Source organism: Pan troglodytes, chromosome 10, assembly GCF_028858775.2.
Source record: "Pan troglodytes isolate AG18354 chromosome 10, NHGRI_mPanTro3-v2.0_pri, whole genome shotgun sequence".
In the NCBI taxonomy this organism is placed as follows: Eukaryota; Metazoa; Chordata; class Mammalia; order Primates; family Hominidae; genus Pan; species Pan troglodytes.
In genome coordinates this window covers 6994502-7005023 of record NC_072408.2, presented here as the reverse complement: position 1 = coordinate 7005023, position 10522 = coordinate 6994502, and the positions used below count along the sequence as shown (strand labels likewise).

The 10522-nt window shown below is 50.8% G+C and overlaps 1 protein-coding gene across 1 annotated transcript; it reads left to right on the top strand.

The window, feature by feature from the left end:
* Window positions 1–638: 638 nt before the first annotated feature.
* On the top strand, window positions 639–9516 carry LOC112204115 (putative uncharacterized protein FLJ46235). Its single transcript, XM_054663911.2, has 4 exons — window positions 639–3549; window positions 6328–6518; window positions 8579–8636; window positions 8730–9516. The coding sequence occupies exon 4, from the start codon at window positions 8806–8808 to the stop codon at window positions 9427–9429; it is 624 nt and encodes a 207-aa protein (XP_054519886.2). The 5' UTR covers window positions 639–3549; window positions 6328–6518; window positions 8579–8636; window positions 8730–8805; the 3' UTR covers window positions 9430–9516.
* The last annotated feature ends 1006 nt before the right edge of the window (window positions 9517–10522 follow it).

Sequence of the window (10522 nt, the reverse complement as noted above, 5' to 3'; positions counted from 1 at the left end):
ACCCTTCTAGATCCCGTGCAGATTGTCTTTCTGTTAAAGCATTTTGAGGCCGGGCACGATGGCTCACGCCTGTAATCCCAGCACTTTGGGAGGCCGAGGCTGGCGGATCACCTGAGGTCAGGAGTTCGAAACCCGCCTGGCCAACAGGACGAAACCCCGTCTCTACTAAAAATACAAAAATTAGCCGGGCGTGGTGGCACACGCCTGTAGTCCCAGCTACTCGGGGAGGCTGAGGCACGAGAATCGCTTGAACCCGGGAGGTGAAGGCTGCAGTGAGCCAAGATCACGCCACTGCACTCCAGCCTGGGCGACAGAGCAAGACTCCATCTCAGAAAAAAAAAACAAAAAACGCTTTGAGAAGCTGCAGAAGCGGCTCTGCCTTTGACCCCGAATGGGCATCTTTACTCGGGTCCATCATCCCCACAAAGACAGGAAATCTGATGCCAAAAAAAAAAAAAAAAAAAAAAAAGTCATTCCAGGTGTCAGTAACCAGGCGCTGCCTCCAGCCCCGCCCCGCCCGCCGCCCCGCCCGCCGCCCCGCCCGCCGCCCCGCCCGCCGCCCCGCCCGCCGCCCCGCCCGCCGCCCCGCCCGCCGCCTGCTCCAATCCCCGACGGGCCCGTTTTCCAGCCCGGAAGCGGTCACCTCCTGACCTCTAGTGGCGAGCGCGGGGAACTGCGCCCCGGCCCGTCCGCCCGCCGAGCCCGGGCCGTGCATGCCGTGCCCGTTGTTCCTTCGCAAACCGAGTGAACCTCCCGATGCATGGACTCTGGCTGTCGTCGACGCAGACTCTCGTGCACTGCTTAACCCCGTTTTGCTGCCATGTGACGGCTGCAGACACTGTCCTCAAACTGCAGTCCCACAGACAAGTTTTGTATTTTGGTCTGACCTACCCAAAGGTGTCCTTTTTAAGTCTTATTTGTTAATATTTATAATGACATATAATCCAAAGTAAATGGAAACGTCATATTGCGATCTCATTGCCTTGGCGAGACTCTCACCTTTTAATAGATTTGAAGGGGGTGGGGGCGGTGGCTCACGCCTGTAAGTCCTAGCACTTTTGGAGGTCGAGGTGGGAGAATTGCTTGAGGCCTGGAGTTCGAGACCAGCCTGGTCAACATGGATAAACCACGCCTCTAAACACACACAATGACAATTAGCCTAGCGTGGTGGCACACACCTGTAGCCCCAGGTATTCAGGAGGCTGAGGTAGGAGGAGGAGGATCGCTTGAGCCTGGAAAGTGGGGATTGCAGTGAGCTGAGATCACGCCACTGCACTCCAGCCTGGGCAACAGAGGGAGACCCTGTCAAAAAAAAAAAAAAAGATTTGGAAGGGTAGGAGGGGAGGGTGGAAAGACGGAGGAAAAGGCAACTGAAACCTACTCCGGATATAGTCTTGTTACTCTTCACCAGGAACCCATTTGAGGTAGGCCCTCAAGTTACAGATGGGGAAACTAAGGCCCAGAGAGGTTAAAATACTTTTACAGAATCACACGGCTGGTCGATGGCAGAAGCAGGATTCAAACTGAGGCAGCCGAAGACTTTTTGCACCAGGACCTCTCGGCCATGCTGTTGTCCACTCATCCAACAAACAGCTGTGGAGTATTGACTATCGCCAGCCCGTCTGAGGCTCCAAGAGTCGTACATTTTAGAAGGTAATTTAAGACATGTACTGCTTAGGTTTGGAGGGAAAAAAATAAACCTTCCTAACCACAGATTAGTGTATTAGGACTAGTAGCAATCCCCACACTTTATACTTTCATTCCACCTTGTTAGAAAATGTTGATCAATGGTTGAATACAGTTTATTGTACATCATTCTTTAGGTCAGAAATTTCTCGAGATAAAAGCCTTTGCTTTCTAACATCGACTAACGAAGAAAATGTTTGTCACTGAATGTGCAAACCTCTCAATCTCTTTCCTCTATGTCCCCCTTCAGGGTCAGGGTCAGGGTCCAGGTCCGGGTCAGCGTTTCGCATTTAGTCAGGGTTTGGTGTTCGGTTTTGGCCGGGTTAGGGTGGGTTAGGACTCGGGTCATAGTTTTGGGTTGGTGCGGTTGGCATCCGTGCTGGAATTTCCTTTCTGGCTGTCACCGTGACCGTAACCCGAATTCTGGTTCCACTGCTCAAGATCAGGGCTCTTTTCACCGCTGGCTCCATTCATTGCTTGCTCCTCCTGCTTATCTCTCCTGTCCAATCTGCAGAGCTCGCCACCTTCTTGTTCCGCCCTCTTCTCCCTAACATCCAATAGCAGCCTTCTCCGCAGTCCTTGCTCCGACCACTCCTGTCTCTTGCCCAATCAGCAGGCTCTACCAATGCTTACTCCGCCCACTTCTCTCGTCCAATTGGCAGGGTCTCCTCAGTGCTCGCCCCACCTACTTCATGCCCGTCCAATTGCAGGATCTCAGTGCTAGCCCCGCCCGCTTCTCGCTCCTATCCAACCAGTAGAGACTCTACCAGTGCCCACCCTGCCCACTTCTCTTTCTTATCCAATGACAGGATCTCCTAGTGCTCACTCCGCCCACTTCTCTCCCCCATCCAATCAGCGAGCTCTGCCAGTGGTCGCGCGTTCCTGTCCTTGGGGGAGGGAGCCCGGGGTCTCTCGGGGAAACGGAAACGCAGGCTCAGATGTGCGGGTCCAGTTTCGAGGCGACGCGGCCGAAGCGCTCTTCCGCCACACAGTGGTTTTGTGGGGCAAAGGCCGCGCGATTCCGCAGGCCCTGACCCTGCAGGGACTCAGGATGGCCCTGGGCGCTTTGTCCGGGTGGAGCAAGGGCCCGCCCGGCGGGACGTCTGCGGGCGGCTGCGCAAATGGCCCCGCCGGCACCGCGCGGGCCTGGGGATGGGGGCAGCCTGGGGAGGCAGCGCCTGCGGGTGCCGCCCACGCCGAGCGCTCTCTGCCTCCCCGAGCACTCGCTGCGGACTCCAGGGCACCGTGCACCGAGTGCCATCCCCGCTGTCCGCACAGGGGCTCGGCTGGGCTCCCGCTCCCTCTCTCGGTGGAATGAGCTTTTGCAGAATGAGGGGACAGACTTCGAAGGAAACACATGCAGGCCTGACACCTAAAGAGAAAGCCAGCTGTCCCTGTGGTTTATTTCTAGTATTTTGTCTGATTGCTTTTCAGTGAGTCAGTGGTAGCCAACATCTTTAGTTCCTAGTACGTACCAGTGCTGTTTGAACACTCTCCCTGCGCTCTGTGCTCTTCCCATGATGAAGTGAAAACTTCATGTAAGGACAGGGAAAGTGTATCCTGGCCAGCTGTGGGGCTGGATCCACGTGGGGTCAGCCCATGGCATGTTTGGCCATCACACCGTGCTCACTGCTGCTCCTTCTTTTCCTTATACTGTTATGACATCAGCGTCTCTCCTGACACCACCTGTGCCTGCTCATATTTAGGCCTGATACTGGCCAGGTGTGTGACCCTAGGCATGTTCTCAAACCTCTCACCTGTAAAATGGGGATGGTGCTAGGACCTGCCATGGGGTGGTTGCAAAGGTTAAGCGGGGGTGGTTAACCAAAGCCTAGGAGCATCAAGGAGCACCATTGAGACACAGTGAGTATTTGTGGAATATTAATTCTTAATTCTTTAATAATTCTCTAATGAATTATTTACTTAATTCCTTTAGGATCAATCATCATTTATTCGCTCAACTGTTAGGCTCATCATTTTCAGTTAGGTTAGGGATAGCATAGGGTTATGACTGTTAGGGTTAGGGTGGGGATTAAAATTCTATATGAGATTTGGGTGGGGAAACAGAGCCAAACGATATCATCAGTCCAATATTTTATATTAAGAGTTACAGAGATGTCGAACTCCTTACCAACTGATAACTATAGTGCCCACATTTTGCTCATGGGGAAACAGAATTAGAAAAATAAAATATCTTGCCTAGACTCCCAGCTAGCAAGTGACCTATGCCAGGCTTGAGTCTACCGACAGATCTGAGGTCTTGGACTTTTAATTACTATTCCTATTCAAGTCTATCATTTTGGATGTATTTCCTGGGTGACAGGGTGAGACCCTCTCTCAAACAAAAAAAGAAACCCAAAAAGTTTGTTTGTGAAGAAGAAGGAAAACTAGTTTTTTGTGGTGTCATCAAGAAGTGAGAAAAGAAAATGTCTTGATCATAGAGCATGATCTGATACTTTAAAAGTTGCCGAGAGGTCAAATAATGAAGGCAGATGGGACCTTTTGAGCTTACTGGTGACCTTCATATGAGCAATTTCACTGTTGGAGATGAAGCCATGTTGGTGTTCAGTTACTCAACATTATTCAACATCCCTTCATGCTAAAAACTCTCCATAAACTAGGTATTGATGGAACGTATCTCAAAATAATAAGAGCTATTTATGACAAATCCACAGCCAATATCATACTGAATTTGGACCAAAGCTGGAAGCATTCCCTTTGAAAACTGGCACAAGACGAGGATGCCTTCTCTCACCACTCCTATTTAACATAGTACTGGAAGTTCTGGCAAGGGCAATCAGAGAAAGAAATAAAGCATATTCAAAGAGGAGGAGAGGAAGTCAAATTATCTCTGTTTGCAGATGACATGATTGTATATTTAGAAAACCCCATCGTCTCAGCCCAAAAACTCCTTAAGCTGATAAGCAACTTCAGCAAAGTCTCAGGATACAAAATCAATGTGCAAAAATCACAAGCATTCATATACACCAACAATAGACGAGAGCCAAGTCATGAGTGAACTCCCATTCACAACTGCTACAAAGAGAATAAAATACCTAGGAATACAACTTACAAGGGATGTGAAGGACCTCTTCAAGGAGAGCTACAAACCACTGTTCAAGGAAATAAGAGAGGACACAAAACAATGGAAAACCATTTCATACTCATGGATAGGAAGAATCAATATATTGAAAATGGCCATATGCGCAAACTAATTTATAGATTAAATGCTATTCCCATCAAACTTCCAGTGACTGTCTTCAAAGAATTAGAAAAAACTACTTTAAATTTCATATAGAACCAAAAAAAGAGCCCGTATAGCCAAGACTACCCGAGGCCAAAAGAACAAAGCTGGAGGCATCACACTACTTCAAACTATACTACAAGGCTACAGTAACCAAAACAGCATGGTACTGGTACCAAAACAGAAATATAGAACAATGGAACAGAACAGAGGCCTCAGGAATAATACCACACATCTACAACCATCTGATCTTTGACAAACCTGACAAAAACAAGCAATGGGGAAAGGATTCCCTATTTAATAAATGGTGCTGGGAAAACTGGTTAGCCATATGCAGAAAACAGAAACTAGACCTCTTTCTCACACCTTATGCAAAAATTATGTCAAGATGGGTTAAAGACTTAAATGTAAAACCCAAAACCATAAAAACCCTAGAAGAAAACCAAGGCAATCGGGTTAGGGTTAGGGTCAGGGTCGGGGTTAGGGTCAGGGTCAGGGTCAGAGTTAGGGTCAGGGTTAGGGTTAGGGTGAGGGTGAGGGTTAGGGTCAGGGTCAGGGTTAGGTTAGGGTGAGGGTCAGGGTTCGGGTTCGGGTTAGGGGTTAGGGTTAGGGTGAGGGTTAGGGTGAGGGTTAGGGGTTAGGATGAGGGTGAGGGTTCGGGTCCGGGTCAGGGTCAGGGTCAGGGTAGGGTCAGGGTTCGGGTTCGGGTTCGGGTTAGGGGTTAGGGTTAGGGTAGGGTTAGGGTTAGGGTCAGGGGTAGGGGTAGGGTCAGGGTTAGGGGTAGGGTCAGGGTCAGGGGTTAGGGGTTAGGGTCAGGGTCAGGGTCAGCATTAGGTTAGGGTCAGGGTTAGGGTCTAGGGTTAGGGTCAGGGTTAGGGTCAGGGTTGGGGTCGGGATCAGGGTCAGGGTTAGGGTTAGTGTTAGGGTTAGGGTTTTAGGGTTAGGGTTGGGTTAGGGTTAGGGTTAGGGGTTCGGGTTAGCATTGGGGTTAAGGGTTAGGGTTAATGGTTAGGGTTAGGGTTAGGGTTTGGTTTTGGGGTTCAGGTTGGGGTTGGGGTTGGGGTTTGTGATTACGGTTGGGGTTGGTGTTGGGGTTAGGGTTAGGGTTAGGGTTTGGGGTTAGGGTTAGGGGTTAGGGTTTAGGGTTAGGGTTAGGGCTTAGGGGTAGGGTTCGGGTTCGGTTTGGTGTTGCGGTTTGGGGTTAGGGTTTGGGGTTTGGGTTAGGGGTTAGGGGTTAGGGGTTAGGGTAGGGGTTAGGAGTTAGGCGTTAGTGTTAGGGGTTAGGGTTGGGGTTAGGGTTAGTGTAGGGTTAGGGTTAGGGTAAAGGGGTTAGGGTTAGGGTTAGGGTTAGATTACAATTTCTAACCTGTTTTGTTCTGTTTTTTTTTCTGAGACAGGGTCTCCCTCTGTTGTCCAAGGCTGGATTGTAGTACTGCTATTGCAGCTGACTGCAGCCTCAACCTTCCAGGCTGAAGCGATCCTCCCACCTCAGCCTCCCACGTGGCTGAGACTACAGGTGCTTGCCACTATGCCCAACTAATATTTGGAATTTTCGTATACGTGGATTCCAGAGGGGTGACAGCGAAACGTGAGTAAGCATGGATTTTGGTATATGCAGAGATGGGGGGCTGGAACTAATTCTGTATACTGAGGGATGACGACTGTATATGTTTTTACAGTTACGCTGTAGGATACATACTGTTGCATAGCCTTGAAAATAATAATTTTTAATTGAGTGGAATAATAATAATATTGATAAAAGTAGCAGCTGGCCAGGTGTGGTGGCTCACACTGGTAATCGCAACACTTTGGGAGGCTGAGGCAGGAGGATGGCTTGAGGCCAAGAGTTTGCGATAGGCCTTGGAAACAAAGGGGGAGTCACCATCCCTACAGAAAAATACATGAATTAGCCTAGTGTGGTGGCATGTTCCTGTAATCTCAGCTACTTGGGAGGCTGAGGTGGGAGGATCACTTGAGCCCAGGGAGGCTGAGACTGCAGTGAGTCATGATCAGGCCTCTGCACTCCAGCCTGGGTGACAGAGTGAGACCCTGTCTCAAAACAACAAAAAAGTAGCAGGTAACATCAACTGACCTTTTATACCAGGTGCCTATGGATACCATAGTTTAATTTCTTATAACTGTTTCTTATTTCACTTACCAACTCTGTCTTCAGTTACTCCCAGATTTTTACTGTGTGTGTACAGATGACCTTTTGTTTAGATTGAATTGTCTCCCCAGAAGTAAGATTACTGTGAGTCATGGTGAATGGACATTCTCATTACCCTTGATGTAAATTGACAGGGTTTTGGGTGCCTCCCAGCTATAATCTTGGCACTTTGGGAGGCTGAGAGAGGAGGATTGCTTGAGGCCAAGAGTTGGAGGAGGCAGTATGGCAGTATGGTGAGACCCTGTCTCCATTATTTTAAAAAATTGACAGGCTTTACCCTGGAAGGCTTATACACAATTTAAACACCCCTCATAGTATAAGAAAGTGCCCATTTCACTGCACCTTTGCCAGCACAGGGTATTATAACTTAGTAAGTCATTTTTTGTTTGATTATTTTACATAGACAAAAGACCTCATATTACTTTACTTGTCACATTTCAACATCTTTCCTCAGCTTATTAGCTCTATTTCTTTTCTGTCTGTAAATGGTTGTTGTTGTTTTGTTCTTTGAGACAGGGTCTTGCTCTGTCACCAGGCTGGACTGTAGTGGCATAATCATGTCTCACTGCAGCCTTGACCTCCCAGGCTCAAACTTCAGCATTCCGAGTAGCTGGGACTACAAGTGTGCACCACCACTCCCAGCTAACTTTTTTCTTCTTTTGGATAGAGACAGGGTCTCATTGTGTTGTCCAGACCGGTCTCTAGCTCCTGGCCTTAAGCAATCCTCCTGCATTAGCTTCTCAAATTGCTGGAATTTCAGGCATGAGCCACCATGCCCGGCCTGGGCTAGTCCCATATTCTCTAGAGTTCTCTTTACTTTGTGCTAGCCAATCTCTCATTATGCTGTTCACCTGTTATAATGAATAATTCTCTGTATTAAATTTTACCACTTTAAACTTTTGAGTGGTTTATGCTTCCTGATTGGACTCTGACTAATATGTTAGGAAGGGTCCCAGGAGGTAAACCCACACAGATGGGATTTGGGCATAGGTTTGGTTTCCCAGGGGGCAGTGCTGAGCTCTTTGCCAGTGGGAAATGGGATGCTGGTGATTTCCAGTAGGTGACCTCACAGTGACTCAAGCTACCACTTACTGTTGATTGTGACGAAATGCCAGCTGAGGCACATGCCTTGGGAGCTAAGTGGTTGCTGCCCTTGACCACTGTGAAGACTGGTGTGGGAAGGGTCGCTTTGGATGCACTTCAGCAGGGGTCCCCAACCCCTGAGCCATGGAGCCGCAAGGAGCCACACAGCAGGAGGTGAGCGGTGTCGAGTGAGGGAGTGAGGGAAGCTTCGTCTGTATTTACAGCCACTCCCCTTTGCTCACATTCCCGCCTGAGCTCCACCTTCTCAGATGAGCAGCAGCATTAGATTCTCATAGAACGCACCCTGTTGTGAACTGTGCATGTGAGGGATCTAGGTTGCGCTGTCCTTATGAGAATCTAATACCTATTGATCTGTCACTTTCTCCCATCACGCTCAGGTGGGAACATCCAGTTGCAGGAAAACAAGCTTAACACGCCCACTGATTCTACATTATGGTGAGTTCTATAATTATTTTATTATATATTACAGTGTAAGAATGGAAATAAAGTGCCTAATAAATGCAAATGTGCTTACATGTTTTGGCCCAGCTCCTACCTCCCGGCAGCCTCTCCAGGCCCAGAACTTTCTCCAGTCAGCCTCTACAGACCAAGCTCATGACTCAACATGGCCTATTTAGGCCCATACCCTACCTCACGGCAGTCTCCGCAGATGAGGCTACTGCCTCACAACAGCCTCCACAGGCACAGCTCCATCGTTACAATGGCCTCTTTAGACCCAGCTCCTGCCTCCCAGCCTTCTCTCCAGGCCCTGAACTTTCTCAAGTTGACCTCACCAGGCCCAGCTCATGCTTCTTTGCAGCCTCTCCAGGCCCAGCTCCTGCATCTTGGTGGCCCCTCCAGGCCCACCCTCTACCTCCCGTCAGCCTCTACAGTCCCAACATCTGCCTCACAGCAGATTCTTCACGCCCAGCATCTGTCTCACTGTGGACCCCCCAAGCCAAGCTCCCAACCTTTCAGCAGCTTCTACACACCCAGCTCCTGCCACCCAGTGGCCTCTTTAGGCCAAGCTCATGCTTCACCAGGGCCTTTCCAGGCCCAACTTTTGTCTCATGGCAACCTTCCCTGGCCAGATTCCTGCCTGTCTCCCAGCAGCCTAGACAGGCCCAGGTCTTGCCTCACACTGGCCTCTCTACATCCAGCTTATGCCTCATGGTGGCCTCTCCAGGCCCAACTCCTGTCCCAGGACGTCATCTCCGGGCCCAAAACTTACTCAAGTCAGACTCTCTAGTCCCAACTGCTGCCTCCTGGTGGCCTATGAAGGCCCAAAATCTCCTCAAGTTGACCTTTCCAGGCCCAGCTCCTGCCTCCTGTTAGTGTCTACAGGCCCAACCTCTGCCTCATGGGGGCTTCTCCAGGCCCACCTCTTCCTCTTGGCTGGGTCTACAGGCACAACTGCTGCCTCACAACAGCCTTTTTTGGCCCAGTTCCTGTCCAGCTCATGGCGGCCAATGTAGGCCCAAAACTTCCTCAAGTCAAACTCTCCAGGCCCACCTTCTGCTTCCCGGTGGCATGAACAGGCCCAGCTTTGACTTGAGAACAGCCTCTGCAGGCCCTGCTCTTGCCTCCCAGGGGCTTTTTCCAGGCCCAGCTCTTGCCTCATGGCAGCTGCCCCAGGCCAAATTTCTGCCTGCCTGCCAGCAGCCTCAACAGGCACAGCTCCTCCCTCACAGTGGCCCATTTAGGCCCAACTCATGACTGTGAGGCCATTTCCAGGCCTAGTGCCTGCCTCGTGGCTGACTCTTGAAGCCCAAAACTTCCTCAAATCAGCCTTTTGCCCAACTTCTGTCTGCTGTCAGACTCTACAGGCCAGCCTCTGCCTCACAGTGGACCCTCCAGACCCAGATGGTGTCTCACTGTGGCATCCTCAGGCGAAGCTCCTGCCTTTCGGCAGCCTCTCCAGGCCCAGCTCCTCCTGCCTCCCAGTGGCCTCTTTCGGCCCAGCCCAGCTCACGCCTCCCGGCGGCCTTCCCAAGCCCCGCTTTTGACTTTCGGTGGCCTCTGCAGGCCTCGACAAGGCCCAGCCTCCTGCCTCCCGAAGGCCTGCACAGGCCCAGCCTCTGCCTCACAGCGGACTCTCCATGCCCAGCTAGCTGTCGCCTCACTGCGGCCTCCCAATTCCAAAGCTCCTGCCTTTCGGCCGCTTCGGCAGGCCCAGCTCCCGCCTGCCAGTGGCCTCTTCAGGCCCATGGGGCTCACTCCTCACAACGGCCTTTCCAGGCCCAGTTTTTCCCTTCCGGCGGCCTCTCCGGGCCCAGAACCTCCTCAAGTCGGCCTCTCCAGACCCACTTGCACCCTCCGGGCGTCCTCTCCGGGCCCAGCTC

Bases quoted from the DNA above. Each gene is read 5' to 3' on its own strand.
- LOC112204115 (XM_054663911.2), top strand. From the start codon at position 8,806: ATGGCCTATTTAGGCCCATACCCTACCTCACGGCAGTCTCCGCAGATG.